This window comes from Polypterus senegalus, chromosome 2 (genome assembly GCF_016835505.1).
Source record: "Polypterus senegalus isolate Bchr_013 chromosome 2, ASM1683550v1, whole genome shotgun sequence".
NCBI classification, from domain to species: domain Eukaryota; kingdom Metazoa; phylum Chordata; class Cladistia; order Polypteriformes; family Polypteridae; genus Polypterus; species Polypterus senegalus.
The window spans coordinates 204,121,729-204,140,421 of record NC_053155.1 but is presented as its reverse complement, the minus strand read 5'-3'; the positions used below and the strand labels follow the sequence as shown (position 1 = coordinate 204,140,421).

General features: G+C 36.5%; 1 protein-coding gene across 12 annotated transcripts in view; it reads right to left on the bottom strand.

Moving 5' to 3' along the window:
• The window catches only part of dmd (dystrophin), a 2,654,580-nt gene that overhangs the window by 2,177,634 nt on the left and 458,253 nt on the right, over nucleotides 1-18,693 (bottom strand). For all 12 annotated transcript variants that reach the window (XM_039745194.1, XM_039745193.1, XM_039745197.1 and 9 more), the window contains exon 2: nucleotides 5,005-5,066. In XM_039745194.1, coding sequence (XP_039601128.1) covers nucleotides 5,005-5,066 — 62 coding nt within the window. The remainder of the gene's footprint in view (nucleotides 1-5,004; nucleotides 5,067-18,693) is intronic.

The following is an 18,693-nucleotide window of genomic DNA, read 5'->3' as shown; positions in this document are numbered from 1 at the left end:
CAGCCTGGTCTCCCACTTCTGACACCAATGTAGCGACCCGTGGAGGAGTCTTTTAAGATTTCGAGCCGAACTCTGCCGTGCACCTCTCCGAAGCTGTCGGCTAGCGGCTTGCCAGCGCCATGCACGCAACTGCACCCAGCTCTTTAAGAAAGAGAACACTCGTGCCCCATACACCGCACGACTCCGAGTGTCTCGGTAGTTTGCTTAGATAAAATCTTAGCAATAAAACAGCTCTGTCCTGTTGTATCTTTTTATTACAGAAGATAGTCAGAAACAAAAGCTCAACATTATTGCGCGGCCATTGCCAAGGTCAAGCACAAGACACATTTCAATAAATTGGTACTTTTACAAAATAAATAACCCCCGGACGGCGATAACCCAAACCCACCCAACCAATTAAATACAAACACACCATTATTTACAACACAAATGACAATACGTAAATTCCGACATACAATAAGCTTTTTATAAATTACCCATAATTTCCCCGCAAACTATTTACATAAATTACCCATGAGGCGTCACTCCGCCAGCGCTTGCTGCCGGGTTGTTACAATATGTTTAAAACTAAATACAAGTAAATGTGTGCATTTAATGTAAGACCAACACTTTTAAAGTACAATAAGTCTCTGAATTCTTTTTAATAACGTTGTTATGCAGTTGCTAAACAATGATGAAAAAAGTACTTCTTACCATTAATGCGGCTTCTGGTGCTGCATGGTTTTGCTGATGGCTTTGTCGTCTGCTTGATACGTGGTGAGGTTAAGCTTCATGCAGACGTTGAGACTTCCATCCGTTAAAACGTGATCGTAGGTTGGTCTTATTGTTCTTTAGATGTGAGAAAGACTGTTCACATGCATACGTAGAGCCAAACATTGTCAGTACAGCAATACTCGCACGCTGCAGTGTGTGTTATGTGATGGGAAGCGCGTTCCAAGTTTTGACAATCAGCTGGTCCGCGGGTTGAAGTTTTTTAATTTCTCCCCACTTGTGTTTGCTCGCCAACTCTGCTTGCTGTCGTGCAAGTCTTTCCAAATCTTTATTCGGTGACTTGAACTTATTCACCCACTGTCTGAGGCCTTCATGTCAGCAGCTTGTAGCTCAAAATCTCTGACAGAGACACCGGGGATGTAACTCAGGTCGGCGCTGTCCACTGCACACTCGTGTGGATAGGTGATGAACTTAAAAAAGACGAGTGCGCTCACAAAATTCTCCAAAGCGCCTTTGAATGACTTCAGGAGATTAGATGTGAAGCCCGCTAGGTGCTGAAGATCAAGATGTTGAGCAGGGTCACTTGCTGTGCATGCATCTTTAAACTCTCCCAGTTTTTCAAAGTGTAGTAAACGACCCGTTTCAATGTCGCGATGAAGAGTTCTAGCTTGTTTTCAAATGCAAACACTGCTTGTTGAAGGGATAAGACTGTATTTCCAACGCCTTGCATTTTCACATTGAGCTGGTTCAGATGTTCAGTCATGTCCACGAGATAGCAGAACTTCAGGAGCCACTCAGTGTTAGCTAACTCAGGATGCTCGACGTTTTTCATTTCAAGAAAAGTCCGGAGTTCGCTCAGACATGCAATTTTATCATTGCATATTAGACACACTGTAGAACCTGCTCTCTCCACAAAGGCGAATTCCTCTGTCCATTCCTGCTGAAAAGTACGATACCCCTCATCTTTTTTTCTTTTAGCCATCTTCTTCGATAAAAGGGTTTCTGCAATTAGTTAGCTGACTACTTCATTAATAGGAGGGAAGTTTACTTCCTGACCTCACAATGACCTGTGTACGTTACGCATTATCCAATAAAAATTTGGTGTTGTCCCGGAGGACAGCTGTGATCGGCTCCAGCCACCTGCAACCATGAACTTGAGCGGTAGGAAATGAATGGATTGAAATACATGAGAGTGTTTTATATTTTTAACGTTATTATTTTTTTAATTAAAGATTTGTCTGCGAACCAGATGCAGCCATCAAAAGAGCCACATCTGGCTCGCTAGCCATAGGTTCCCAACCCCTGCCCTAGCTCATTCCACAAGTAGAATATTTATTGGCAAAATTTTCACTCCATAGTCCAAGGGGTATAATAAGGCAGCACAAGATCAACATAAATACAGGGTTCACTGGCACCTTAAGGTCCCTTCATCCTCATCCATCGTGTCCATCTAGAGAACACCCAGGACCAAAGACTGACCAGCTCAGAATTGAAACACAAGGTTTGCCAGAATCACCTGGGGCCTCATGCATAACGCCATGTGTAGAATTTGCACTATAACATGACATAAGCACAAAAGTGGAAATGTACTTCTGCACAAAAAAATCCAGATCCATAAATCTGTGTTTTCGCCAACTTCCACGTTCTTCCGCTACATAAATCCCATTCAGCGGGAAAAGTAGCGCACACGCCTGCTGTCCTGCCCCGTCTCCTCCCAGAATCATGCCTCTTTGAATATGCAAATCAATATAAATAGCCCTTCATATCAGCCTTCTATGAAAAGACGATGGCAAAAGTACGAGGGAAAACAGAAGAATTTCAGCGAATACCAAGTAGAGGCAAAGAAAAACTTACTATTTTTTGGTTTAAACAGTGGTATAAAAAACAAAAGGAAGTTGATTGAGTGACATAGCGTGTCGGAGAAACTCAAAAACTCAAGTTCACAAAGTTGCACAGTGCCCGAAATAAAAAAGAAGTTGTCACATATCAAAGTTGCCGTGAAAAGGCAAGTCGTAGCCCACCGTCTGAGTGTCATATGAAAGCTTATTAGGATACAGAGAAAAAAAAAGTACACAGTAGGGAAAAAGCATGAAATGTCAACTTTAATCTCAAAATTTCCACTTTAATTTTTAAAATTTTTTTTATTAAACTTTATTAATCCCCTTAATCACGTAGTTTATTTTGTTATTAAAGTAGAACATCATAAAGTTCATCTTAAAATCGTTTAATTTACTAGTTTCTCAAATCCCATCGTAACTAAAGTAGCATCTTAAATGCTTTGTTTTGTATTTGATCTCCTCTATGTGTGTGAATCCCTACGTGCTTCTGGGCTTTTCTTTTCCTCCGACAGGACACAGAATCCATTACATTCGTAATATTACAGCTCTCTGAATAATTAAAATACTGAGAAGTATACATGATATCATTTTCATGATGATAGGAGTTAAAGCATGTTATTAAACATGGGAACACGGTGGCACAGTGATTGTTCATGTCTCACGCAAGATGCATGCTGTGCCATGAGCGACATTTGATGAAATACTTTATTACAGAAGTACTGTCTCTTTCAAACGTACTAACCCCCAATTCCTGTCCTTACTTTACTTTCTCCAAATACCCAGTCGCCACACAATCAGCTCTGTAATGGATGTTAAGCAGATGTAAACTTAGAACGCCGATTCTTCAAAACTTGTAAGGAACATATATAGGGAAATATCTTCGTAATGTTTAATTATTCTATCCATCTATCCTTCCAGTGTCGCGCCAGCCACAGCAAGAACACAGCGCGAGGCAGGAACAATCCGTGAACGAAGTTCCAGCTCCTGGCTAGCGCTGTGGCACCATGTAGTTAAAGTTAAAGTTTTATCTGTATAATATAATAAACATATTTTGCTGCATTTCATCTTAAAAATGATATTGTCATCATATGTAAATATGCGCTTTATAAAGTGGCTCAGGTTGTGCAATATTATAACTGTATTGCAAGTTGACAGTGAGGTGATTGTACTTATAAGTACAGACAGTTCTACAAGGAGCACTTGATGGACTGATGGAGTGCATTTAGAGTTCTTGTGATGAAACTGTTTCTGAACCGCAAGGTCAGTACAGGAAAGACTCTGAAGCATTTGTCGGATGAGAGCATTTACAATAGAGAATGACTGAAGCAGCGTGTGCTTGATGCTGTATACCAATAATTCTCTTTCCGATCAGCTGCTGTACAGCTGTGATTCACACTCAGATACAGTGATATAAATACACCGAGTGGTGCAGTGAGAGTGATATGGAAAAAGACGACCCCTAACACGAGCAGCTGAAAGAAGAAGAAGAAGGTGCAGTGAGAGTAACAACACTAAAGCAATTATGGTATTCGGAATAGTTTGACCATTCTGTGGCCTAATATATTGTTACAGGTTAATTACAATCAGATGCATTAAAATAAAAAGCAATATGTGGTTAATTTCAGTGTATTTATCAAGCCGCGTCAGGGATGTGGATCTGAAAAAGAAAGATAAATCTCACAGGAACAGTAGCACTGCTTTGATGCTGGGTGCATCCAGTCTGCAAAACTGAGCAGAGAACTTGCGTACGACAGGGTATGAGCTACCGTGGGAATGTGCGTAGCTTTATGTAAAAGTTTAGGTTTTATACATCGCGATTTGAACATGGAAACATTTTTACATAACATTTCTGTGCGTATGCACCGTTTATGCATGAGGCCCCTTGTATGTGGACACGCTGGTTCCTTAAACTTCTAGCACTCCATCCATCCATCCATTCAGGTCACATGGTGTTTTTCCCACACCCACCTTGCTTTGCTTTTGGTCGACGGACATTTATATATAATGTTCTGTGTAAATAAAAGTTAAATGAAAAATTGAGGTTATCAGTGCAGTCCAATTTGGTTCATTCTTACAGTGACCACAAAAGGAGCTGCATCTCCAGAACAGGCTGGTAAGTATGATCTAATAGTCAAATGTTTGAAAGACACTCAGATCAACATACAAAGTCCTAAGGTGAGGATAGTGTCACATAGCCTTCCATGACAAAACATCATCAATATAGTCAAACAAAAAAGAAAAATTCTTATAATAAATGAATTCCGAAATTCATCACGTTTCAATACACCGCAAAAAATCACTCAAACTGCATTGCATTGTGAGTACCAAAACATACAACTGACACACTCTTAATTTCAAGCAAACATGACAGTAAAAAAAAAAATTACAAAGAAGCAATTAATAATTTCTTCTGTTTACATTTTTAGGCAGTGAGAATCATGCATATATTTCCTACCTTGGCGAACTGAGAGTTTATCCATTTTGTGAATGTTTTCTTTTGAACATCTTCTCTTTCATCTGTAAAGTGATAATGAAGTATTAAATTTTTCACATAATTTTAACAATGAGATTTATTAGAAAAACATCAAAAAGGAATGCAATGTTTACTTTTTTGAAATATTTATCTTTAATTTAGGAACACTGCAGCTCTAGAACAAGGACAACCCAAACTTCATTCATTTACCATGTACCTACTTTCAAAGTCCTCCACTCGGTCACACATATTGCTAGGGTGGCTGTTTTACCTCTTGGAACATATAAGGAGTGTTGACATTAACAGGCACTCTGACCCCTAAGCTATTATCAAAATGTCTATAAGGACTTTTCTTTAGGTATTCAGATCCTTCATCCCAAAGATGTGCAGGTTAGATTAACTGACAACTCTAAACTGGTTAAATAAGACAAAGAGTGGGTTTGTGACTAAGTATACCTTGTAGTAGACTGATGGCCCATTCAGGGGAGAAATTGAACTGGATTAAGCAGTTTTTAAAGTATAGTATGCACACACATTCATCCGTTCCTTATGTGAATTGATACACTTAAATTAATTATAATTATGGTTTTTTGATTTTTTTTTTTTGTTTGTGGAAAATCATCCCAGCTAAAAACTAGTATATTAGCATTTACTGTATCATTTAAACAGCTAAATCATTGAATGATTTACTGTGTGGCAATATTAGATGAACGTATAAATGATCAACCATCCCAGTCTACATCTTTTTAAACTATTTGTTATTATTGATTAGCATTAATATTTTTCATTAAAGATAATTAGACATATGATGAACAAAGCTGGATTGGTAACTCATGCCACTTTTGATTCTTGCTTGTATGCACAAATTCTTGTTGTTGCCATAGGTTTCTAAAGAGAGAAATCACTCAAATTACATGATGTCATTTGGAGACTCTAAAATGTCTAGAACTAATGAAAAAAATTACACGAGTGTGCAGTGTGATAGTCTGTCGTTGCTTCTAGCTCTTGGTCACTACATTGAGCTTTGGCGCATAAAAATTGGGTTGAGTAATAATTTTATTTATTTATCTAATACAATTTGTAGAGACACATTACTACACCTTTACAAATAATGGTATATAGTTATATTTTGCTAATGATGAGTAAAGAGTGACACTCCTATGTAGATATTTCTTCTCAAATGTGCATTACAAAATATATTAATAAAGAAATATGTCAGCATTAGTACAACATTAAAATATGCTGAAGAGTTTGACATTTACTTGCTAATAATGTCAACCCAGACGTACAGGACACCATAAAACTTTTTCAGATTTTTTATTGTTTATATGAGTATCTATTTTAAACTATACTACTGCCCAACCTTTTGAAAACTCAACCAGAATTTAGTGTCACTGGCTGCTTTGGAGTCAGTTCTAGAAATACTTAGTAAGATTTTATGACACAGAATTCTCCATTCAATTTTGGTAGAATTCAAAGAAGTACATAAAATGCAAAAACTGGTGGACAAGGTACATGTGTTGTTTATCTAATTTACACCAGTAATTACTATTTTAATGTTTTTTATGGAGCATCTTTCAGGTTGACTCCCTTCAAAGAGGCAAACACGTCATGTAAATCCCACCAAAAGGCATTTTTATAGGTGTATATGATGGTTACTGGCATGTGTACAGAAAACTGTAAAATTCGTACTTGCATGTACTAATCAACATGAAACACATCACCACTCTCCAGCACTATGATATGTAAGCATAGCTAGCTTACCAGGAAACTGCTGTTTTCTTAGCCTGAAAGTTAGGTAATTGCCTATCAATATTAGAACATAATAAATTTGACAATTAAAAGGAGTCTATTCAGTCCATCAAGCTTATTTATTTAATGAATAGCTAAGTTGTGTCAAGATTTACATGGCATATTCTTAGTCATTAAATCATAATGTCTGTTGCATGATCATAGATTCCAATTGTCTACATATAGCCGTTCACTCATTCTTTAAGAGCAGCAAATTACAAAGAGTAGTTCAATAGTTACAGTGATGATTAAACAAAAGGTTGCATTGCTACTCTCCTGCAAGATTCTAGGAAATATTTTTTCCGTTGTGGTAATAATATGCTGGTGAGGTTATATTCAGACCAGCTTTTATTTATTTCTTTTTTTAAAACCAGGATCACTGTGGGTTGTACATCAGATAAGCTGAGGAATGGACTGGTGTTTGCTAAGAAGGAAGGCAGCATCTCTTCCTACAGTAGCAATACTTGAGACTTGGATAAGGAGCCGCTGCACTGTATAGTAATGTAATTTTGGAGGCAGTGCCAGAGGGAATTCACTGACACCTCAGGCATCTAAAAAGAACAAGGTGTGTTTACAACACTGAGCCTTTTATCAATCTGCCTGATGTTGGATTCATTTGGCATTATTGATCGAATCTGACTGAAAAGTATTAAAAGATCTAAAGTATAGCAATTGTCACACTTGGCTGAGCATTCTACATTGTTTATTCATGGTTCAGATCTTTCAGGCATATTACAAATGCTACTTTTCTTTAAGCAAAAAATACTTTAAATTATTTGTTTACACTACAGATGGAACGAGCAAGAACAAACATCCCTGATGCAACATAAGTGAATCAGTAATAAGAAAAAAATTGAATCATTGTAATATAATATTCATTGCTATCACAACCTTACTAAATCAGAAAACCATTCTGGCATATAGTAGACAAACTGGTATATTTAAACAATTCTGATAGGTTATCTGAGAGCAAAAAAGGCGCACAGAGTAAACCATAATGAGATCTGACTGTGACCATTCTTAATGCCACTGCTCTGACATTCTTTGACTTTTTTCTTTTGATTCAATGACTCTATGCAAATATGAAGAAACAGAAAATCTTAATATATACAGAAAGAACAACAACGGAAACCACTGTCATTCTTGAATTATTTATTTATTTTTGCTCTGCAATTCTTCAGCAAGACCTGCACTGGAATGCTTCTAGCTAAACTTGGCAGAAGAGCTCGATGAGACTGAAGAAAGTAAGATGTGTTCTAAAAATGTCTCTTCAGGTATAAGTTAAAGTTAAAAATCCAAATAAACAAATTTGGTTTATTTTCAAGAAGAGAACCATTCTAGCTAATGGTTTTCTAATAAATAAATAGGGAGTGGCTTTGATTGATTTATTGCATAATTAACCTTCTTGTTTATCTATTCTTAGATGTTTAAATTTTCTAATTTTTAGGATGATTATTCTTGCTTTTAATATGAAGCATGCTCCACAGTTGGCTGGCATCGTATCCAGGATTGCTTTTGTCCTTGCACCCACTGCTGCTGGGATAGTGGGATAGACTCTAGTCAACTTGCTCTTGCATCTGACAAAATGGTTACTAGAAATGGGTGGACCAGAATCTGAGTATACAGGCACAACATGTCACTCATCCTAACAAGAAGTACGTACTAGGGGAGTATGCAAACTCGTCACAGCCAGGAACAGAAATGCTTCTGGTGTTTTGTATGGAGACAGTATGACTTACCGTTTCATCATGCCACCTTAGACAGCAGGAAGGGAAAGTACAAATAACATACAGTATGTATGTTCTGAATAAACTATCACATTATAGTAGTATACCTCCATACATCCATCTTCCTAACCCACGTATATCAAGCAGGGTAGCTGGAGCCTATCTCAGCTGGCACGGAGTACAAGGCATTCGTGGAAATAAAGTTTTCAGTACAAGTTCATTTGGTGTCAGGAACATTTTTTGCATCAAGTAGAATATATTATGGAAAACTAGGCTTATAGAGACCAATTTGTTACAAAAAAGTTCTTGAGGTAATATCTTGATCTCTGTAAATAACAATAACATGCGAGTACCATTAGCTGGCAAAGGCCTTTTTTGGACATGTATAGAACTCATTTCACCTCATGTTTTCATACTTGTAAGACAGACTGATCTGGCTGACAGATTTTGACCAAAAGCGACTTAGTAGTTTCAGGGTTGCAATTTCCTTCCATTTAAATAGGGCGTCTTGAAATCAAGGGTATATTTTCACCTGTACTCTCACGTACGACTACTTTGACAGTTTTAAATGGTGCCTGAGCTCTAGTCATGTGATTAATGTCACCCTACAGCCCTGCTGATTTAGGTCTGTCGAATCAGACAAGATGCCATACCTGATCTTTGTACTGTTTAAGTTCCCTTGTTAGCAACCCTTTGGACATATAAAGTATAAATTAATAGAAAAAAATAAACAGAATCAAAATGTACCTTAAATAAACAGTTTCCCTAATGTATATGTGTGTGAAATGCAAAGTTGCCTGCATGATTCCCTATGGCATTACTTCTACATGCTTAAAATATCCATTTCAATTTAATAGATTGCAAGGAAATGTAAAGTAATAAAGGCATCAATCAAATGCTGCCTATTATCACAAAGGGATCTAGGGATTGTAAAAAAAAAATATAGTACCCTATCAAGAAATATGTAAATATATCTATATACAGTATGGATGACAGTTTATATCACCAGAGGACTGGATTACCTCATTCTGTCCAGTTATATTTCATTTACTGACTGGTGGAATATAAATTATGTGGTTTATTCCTACTGTAAATCCAGTGAAAAGATCAGTCATTTTGATAATGGTACCCTTTCATTTAATGTATTTTTTAGATTTCATGACAATCTGTAAGGTACTTTTCCATTTTTAGTCTGCTATCATATTTCACAGCCCTTTTTCCTTTTCAGCAATGTGAGCTGGGATCCTACTTCAGTAGCTGAACAGTTTGACATTCATTAGAAAAGAAAAGCATTTTGTTTCAGATACTGTAAGTACATTGTCTTTTAGTTTGGGCCAGTTTTATTGATAATTTTCTGTAAAACTGATGATGACCTAATTTTTTTTCAGTCTTGGTGCATTCTTTAATGATTCTGCAGTTATTGATCAGTGTGGTCATTATCAGCAACACACAAACTAACAAGCATTTTTGTCTTGAAACAATTCTTAGTGTAGACTCACAGGGAAAGATTAAACTAAAATTGAATTGATGAATAAAAAAGCAATACAGAAAAACAAATAAAATGAAGTAAAGGCGGTGCTATATAACTAAACACAATGGTTGTGCACAGCAGAGCTTATACGTTTTTTAAAATGCTACTCTTTCACTCTTCTGTTTCCTAGTACGTTTCTGTTATGTCTTTTCTGCAAGTTCTTGGAACAAGCTGTTAGATCTTGGAGACTGGTTTGTCTTGGTTTTGAAAACAGCTGAACTTAGGGAAACCTTAGTAACACTGCAATCACTTATTGGGGTAAGTCATTGTGCAGGCGACAAGCCTGCCCATGAAACACAGTTGTGACACAGTAGTTGTACAGTTTACAACTGTATTGAGCAACACTTATTTTTCACACAAAAGGCAGCTACACATGTACTGGTTCAAAGATGAAGAATATGAGAACTTCCAATCTGCCTTGCATAGTGAAAAATAGTGTATAAGAAACAAATGACCAACAAAAAAAAAAAAAAAATCCATATGAGTAGATGTTGATACAACATGCCATGTCCTCAGCCCACAACTGTTCAAGAAAACAAACCAGTTTTCATGTTAGTGTAGGTAAGGGTAAGAAACCCAATCTAGCATTAGACCTTTTCTGACTTGAAGGTCTTTTTCACCTTGACTTTGTTGTGTCTAGCGGCTCGGTTTTGGTCTGTTGGTTTTCTTTATTTTACAGGTAAACAAATCTCTCATCTCTCCTCTTACTTTGAACTTGCCATTTAAATACTAGCAATTCTCTAATAAATAATTTGTACTTCATGTCTCTTGGAATTTGTATCCGGAAGAAGTATACAATTAATGCCTTATTTAGTGTTCTTGCTTATAATGGAAAGTCCTGAGAAGTTGAAATAATAATGTGAAAGAAAATGCAAAGATTCTATATAATAATCAAGTCATAGAATAACAATTATAATGTTTATCCCTCCATTCATAATGTATCTTGCTAAATACAATTCATGGTCTCAGGGTGGTATACTACATTATTTCCTCAAAAATGATTTACTAACAAAGCATCCAAACAGCCATTTAATGAAGTAACCCAAATATACATTTCAGCAACATGTTCATGCATAACAAGCCAGTTACATAAGTGCTAAATTGCACCATTTGGCGATAAATTGAACATACATAGTAACAAGAGCTCTGGCACTTCAAGACAGTGCCTTTCATACTAGTGTTTATCACAAGCTTTTTAGGCACGGATAACAAATAACAGAGTTACAAATAATTTCAGCTCACACTTTGAAAGTGTGATGTCCCATGTACAACTGCTTTCTGAGGAGAAATGCCATTTCTCTGCATTATCATAACCTCAAAGATCAAGCATAAAAAATACGTTGATGAGTGATGTTATCTGTGCTCTTCCACAAATATCATTAACATGAGACTATAGAATTTTGAAGCTCGATAAACAAAATATCACACTATAAGGAATTATGGCCATGTGGAAAGGGGAACAGTATTGGGATACTGTAATGCCTTGTTGCTCCACGCTTCACCTGTAGCATCATGATACTGCAATGCATTTCGAAAGCAGAAATTCGTTAGGAGTAATGATTATACTGTATGAACTAAAACATAAATAATGGATAAAATCCTGGAAACCCTTGATTGGAAACAAAAACTGGGTGACCCAGTGAAAGTCCTGACGTCACTCCCACTGACCTCCATAGCTACAAAATTGCTGCCCTCCCTGACATAATGTGGCTAGTGCAATTTTGATCAATGAGAAACTATTGGCACATCACATTGCATAAACTTGATAAAGACTTATCCAAAAAAGGAGATGTGCTCTTGCTACTGGCAGAGATGGCTCAACAATGTACCAACCCGGGGTTAGTAATATGCAAATTTCTTGATAGCTAAATACATGACACAGATTATTTTAAAGTATTTGACAAGGAAGATGAAATGACCCTCTGAAAAAAACTGAAGCTATTTCCATATTGTATAGTGTAATACTTATTTAACTGTTTATTACTTACAAAAATAATATTAGCATAATGACTGACTGACTGACATTAAAATGCATCAAATGCCCACCTGTGAGAATAATATATGTAAAAATTGTGTTGAGAAACAAATATTTCTCAAGCACCAACATTTGCATTTTCAAATTCCTCTGCAGTTAGTTTTTGAATATATAATAATGAGAGGATGATGGCTGGCCTGCGTTCAACGGTAACATTTCTTTTTGGGAGGGTTAACTTGTGTATGGTACATGTATTTGGGTAGCTGAAAGTGGCTTTAGGAAGAACATCCTAGAAAAAGCCATCAGAAAGTCGGTGGTGGAGCAGTGACTATGGGCAATGTCTGCTCAGCTTTGCCATAATTGGGGGTATAAAGAGGGCATGCATGCAAGGTAACTGAACTTGAAGTATTTAGAACCCCACAGATGGTTGGCAAATTAATTAAGTTTAACTCCATCCAACCATTCCAGCCATATAATGTGATGGATTGCAGTTCTTTTCTTTAGTGTCCATATAAACCTGTCTAGAATGGCAGGTAATATGCAGCATCTGTTCATTAAATATATAATGTACAAGGGAAAAGATAGCACCCTGTTATACTTCAGTCCAATTTAAAATAAAATAAATGATAAACTGCAGCCAGCAGAAAAATAGCTGCACACATATTATCTCTAAAAGGACTTCTAATACTTTGCTAGACAGTCACTTTAATGAGAATATACAGAAGGTAATAAATACTAAAGTATTATGAAAAGTGGAAAAATAATAACTACAAAAAATGTCTTTACTTACATTTACTGGGAATTAAAAACTGACTGCTGCAATCCTGTATTTAAATTTAAAATACCCATCAATACTACTGTACATTTGCACATTTGTCAACTTATGAAAAATTCCATAAAGACTATGGCTCATCATATAGTGTATGTGACAGTTACTGTCAAATATTAATTGATTTTTTTTTTATCCACAAACAGTATCATAACACTTTTAAAATGCAAGGAGGCTAGAACAGACATGGATTATCCTGCCAGTGTTGCCAGTCTTCATTCCTAATTTAAGAATATGTTGCTCTGGTCACCTCACTGCACAGAAACTAGGTCATTATGCACAGCCAATCAAAAAGGCTAGGCCACCAACTTGACGTCATAGCTGGGCCTCAGGGGAAATATATAAATGATTCTTGTAACGGAGTGTCATTTGACCTTATGATTGTCTTTTCCTTACTTACCATGAAGCGGCCAATGTCACGCGTTCAGCTATCAAAACATTTCCACGAATGGCATAAAAATGTGACAATGACCTTGTGTACTTCAGAGTGATTCGAAGAGTCACATCAAGGCAGCTTTGAAGATGTAAGTGATCAGATAAAGAGGCTCTGAACAGGTGAATTCAGCAAAATGCCGAGTATAGGGACAATACAAGCAAGGCTGGTTTGACAGGCTCTTGACATTGTGATAAAGTCTATTTTAGCTCTATTTGCCCTTTGTATTCAGTGGCATCTGTCTCAATAAACTGGAACAACACTGTTTATTTGGAAACCCTTTTTTTGTCATATGGTATATGGGATGTTCATTTGGATTGTTCTGCTGTGGCCTGTGCAACATCAATATACTGCTGACAGCATCTGTGGCATACAGATTCATTGTCTGCAACCCTTTAACTCTCCTGGAGCCCTTAATGTCAGACAAAATAAGATTTTTTTAAAAAAACATTCTGGTAGAAATATGTAGTTCTGTTGCATGCAAATATATTCCATTGCAGGGAAACCATAGACTTGTGTTAATTTAAATCTTTTCAGAATTTTTCTTGGCAAAGTGTTTAGCAGTGTTGCCTCACAACTCTGCAAGGCCAGCTTTAATTCCTAGCCTGATCATTCTCTTTATGGGTTATTTTCTATATTTACTTTATTTTATTTTCTTTTTCAACATCCCAAAGATGTGTGTGTTAGTTTGATTAAAGATTCTGGTATGACTGAATGTTTACATGGGCATGAATGCCCAGGATTAGTTACTGCTCTGTGCCTGAAACAGCTGGCTTAGGCTAAAACTTGGATAAGGCAGGATGAGGAAATGGCTTGATTAATGAAGAGTCTCTTTGTAAAATTGAAAACATGAAACATTCTTCTTCATTTTAAAGCACATATCTTATTAAATAGCATAAAAGTCTCAAACCTGAAAGAGATTCGATAGACTATCTTAGCAGCATCAGGCATAAAGGCAAGGAAAAAAAATCTGGAAATAATACCAATCCATCCAGGGGCCCACTCCAAGAAAAATCAAAACAGAGCCAGTGTAGGATTGCAAACTAATCTTTGAGATTTGAGAAGAAAACCAGGTTAACTGGAAAAGAAGCCATACAGATATGGGAGGTGTGAAATTCCATGAGGAGGCAGGACTAACCATGGTGCCACTCTGCCACAATCCCCTTAAAATAGCAGATATCTAAATAAAATTGAAACCATGGATCTTTATGATAATAAAGCAAGCATCCTGGCTGATTACACAACTAAGCTGAAGCTCATTTTAATAAGTAAACAATAGCAGGTATATTGGAGTACTGATGATGTCATGAATTATTTCTGAAGTCACTTCAGTGAATTTTAATCTGGCGACAGGATAAATAAACTTCTGAATGCTTCTAATAAACTTCAGTTTTAGTTCTTCTGACAAAATGACTGTATAGAGCATGTCTGCTTTGATATGGTGAATGTACTGTACATAGACATCCAAGGTCAAACAAGCACATTTTATAATTTCTCAGGTTCATCACAAACAGCAAGAGTAGCTGACATTTATTGTACAAATCAGAGAAAGTCAGTCATTAAATGATAAGATGTCTTTCTAGTATGAGCCAGCTCAATTAAACTGCCTTTAAGCACAGATGTTTCTGCTTTATACCCAGCAGAAAACCTCAGATTTTGTTTTCAAAAGTGACAGAAAAAAAAAATGTGTAACACTGACAAAAATAAGATACTTTCAGACTGACATTATGATGTATACATAAAGGTATAGAATAGCTCTAAAAATGTTTATTAGTCAGTTACCATTAGGGGAGTCACAATACAGAGAAGAATTTGTTAAGACATCCATAGAAAGTAAAAATTAAGCATTAGGGTCTTAATTCTTGTCAAAACAAATAAATTAAGATCAGTAACAAGTTATTTTAAAAACTAAATACAAAAAATGTTAGACAATTTTGACAAGAGCAGGCAATCCATCCCAACTAAGCTCGCCAATGCTATTCAACTAATTTCTCCAAAATCATCAAGTTTTAAAGATCCCCAAAGTCCTACTCTCTACCACACAACTTGATAATGTGTTCCATGTGTCTATGGTTCTCTGTGTGAAGAAAAATGTAGCATTCGTTTGAAATCTGCTCCTGACCAGTTTCTATATGTGGTCCCGTATTCTTGTTAAAGAATTTAACAGCTGGGATACACCATACACCATACTAATTCTCGTCATAATTTTAATCAATTCATATATGTCACCATTTAATTTCAGTTTGCACAACCTAAACGTCTTGAATGTTTGGTCGTATGTCATATCTTGCAGTCCTGGAATCAGCCTGGTTCTTTTACTACATACTATTGAGACTTAGCAACCCTGTTACTTTGATTACTGCTGTTTCATATGGAAGAAATTGACTTAGATTTGTGGTGCATCCTGAGGCTCCTGTGGTTTTATGGATTTAGAAATGTATGCCTAATTCAAACAATTGTTTAGAGACAGCTCAAGTTCCACTTTCAAGTTACTGTTGGCATGTTTAAGACTAGTCCAAGAAAGATAAAACAGGCAGTAACTGGAACGACACTGGTAGTATGGGCAAGCCACTTCTCAAAGATTACAGTACAATTATAATGTAAGGCCTCATTTAGAATACGGTGTGAAGTTTTGGTGTCCATATTACAAAGACATAGCAGTATTTGGGAAATGACAGAGGTGAACAACTGGACTGACTCCTGGACTGTGACATATGAGTTATGAGGAAAGCTTGAAGGAGATGAACTTTTTAGCTTGATCAAATGGAAATTAAATATGTAACATGACTGGGTTTTTTTAAATTAAGAAATTAATTATTGTGATGGATCCTGGATGTACTTTAAAATAAATATTTTGGAGACCCTAGAAACTTCCCTATATGTTATTTTGGAGAACATAGGTGAACAGAATTGGTGAGGTTGTTGGCCTGAACGACATGGTCTCAATAAAAATACTGAAATGTTCTGATATTTTCTGTATTTTCTCCAGCACCAATATGTTTTTTATGTGACAGGTAGACTGAAACTGCTCACAGATTTCTGGACAAAACCTCATAAGTACATTAAATATCTTAATCATAACCTCACCTGACCTGTAGTCCACATAACCTAACACCCTATTAGCCTTGTTAATCCCCTTCTGTACTCTGTCTGATGTAGATAGTGATGAGTCCACTGCAACTCTAGGTATTTCTAAGTATGTGTACATTCAAATTTCAAATCTCCCTTTATGTATTTAAGTCTAGTATTCTTACTTTCAACATGTAATACTTTACATTTATTTATAACAAATTTCCTTTGCCATAAATCTTTTCAAGACTATATTCTGTCCAGGTCCCACTGTAATAATTTGGCTGATTCTACATTACCTGCTCTTTAATCTTGTTTGATATCAACTGCAAATTTTACCAATTTGTTGTTTATATTTTTTCCATCCATCCATTATCCAACCCGCAATACCTTAACACAGAGTCACAGGGGTCTGCTGGAGCCAATCCCATCCAATACAGGGTGCAAGGCAGGAAACAAACCCCGGGCAGGGCGCCAGCCCACCGCAGGGCACACACACAGGACAATTTAGAATCACCAATGCACCTAACCTGCATGTCTTTGGACTGTGGGAGGAAACCAGAATACAAGAGGAAACCCACGCAGACATGCAACATGCAAGCTCCACGCCTGGGAGGACCCAGGAAGCGAACCCGGGTCTCCTTACTGCGAGGCAGCAGCGCTACCACTGTGCCCCTGTGCCGCCCGTTTATATTTTTTATCAAGATTATTTATGTATATTATACGGAGCAGTGGCCCCAGCCGTGACTTTCAGAGGGATACCACTTTTGACATCACCTAATTTAAAAAAGGTCCCATCACCATAACCCTTTGTTCCCTGTATTTAAGCCTATTTTTCATCCATCTACACATACTGCACCTGAAAGTTCCACTTCATGTAGTTTTATCACTAGCCTGTCATTTTGGACCTTATCAAAAGTTTTTGGCAATCTAGAATGTTACATGTACTTCTCTGATTGTATGCTATTGTTGCAACTACATAGAACTCCAACATATTGCTGAAACATGATCTCCCTGTCTAAACCAATGTTGACCGTTCACTAATACGCCTGTTCTTGATATGTGATGTTTGACCTTTTCTTTAATAACTCCTTCCATTAACTTACCCAAGATATATGTTAAGCTTACTGACCTATAATTACTTGGATCCAGCTGATAAACTTTTCTGTATAATAGTATAACATTTTCTAACTTCTGTTTCTTTTGCCGTTTCCCAAGTGTGCAATGATTTTTGACAACAAGTATGTGGGATTTATGTGTGTTCTCACTAACATTTGTAAGCACTGTTGGAAAACTTATTTGATCCCAGCAATTTTTTTCATATATACAGGCATATATTCATAAACATTAGACAAGATGGGACCAGTTATTAATTAGGTCAGTTAAAACATTCATATCTCCATTTTAAATAAGCTTAATCTGGGCCAAATATAGCCAGAGCCTGTCTTAGCAGAATTGGGCAAAAGGCTAGAACTACAGGGCATATTCATACACTCACTCAGTGTGACTAAGAGGAATAAAGTCACTAATTAACCTAACACATGTCTTAAGATATGGCATGGAATTGGAGTACTGTAACTGGAAAAAAACCCAACACCCAGACATAGAGAAGAACATGAAAACTTCACAAAGTCGGTGACCCAGTTTTCTAAAGCTCTGATGTAGCAGTGTAAACATTCTTTTTAGAATACAATTACATACTCTTTGATAATTAAATTAGAACATTTAAAACACAAAAAAGGTATCACAGGATTATTTAACCCACCTTCATAAGCCTAATGATGTAATTACTCAGAATAAGGGCTACCTACGTATGTATCAATTATTAATTTAGTGCTTTGTAACAAGACCTTAACAAATGCCCTTTATTGGTCTTAATAAGGTTTATATGGTATCAATGACACTTGGGAATTGGGACTTCCTTTGGTGCCTCTACAGTAATAGTCAATTACTGATATGTAACAAGGCTTTATCAGGGAATTGTTTTTTTTGTTCTGTACCAATGAAGGACTTAAAGACGCACTATATCAAGTCCTTTAAGCCCATGTTCTTAAGTGTTCTTATACTATACAGGGAGTCCTCGGGTTACAACGTTTCGACATTCAACGTTTCGAGTTTACAACGCTCACTCCCATAAAAACTTAAAAAAAATTGAAACATGCGTTGTACTTACAGAATATGTGGGCAAACTAGTTTTGTTGTGTGCGGAGGAAGCGTTCTGGTTGTGTGGCTTTGTTTTCTGACTTTGTTTCCTTTATCATGGTGCCTAAACAAAAGTCAGAGTCTTCAGATCGTAGTGCTTCAAAGAAGAGGAAA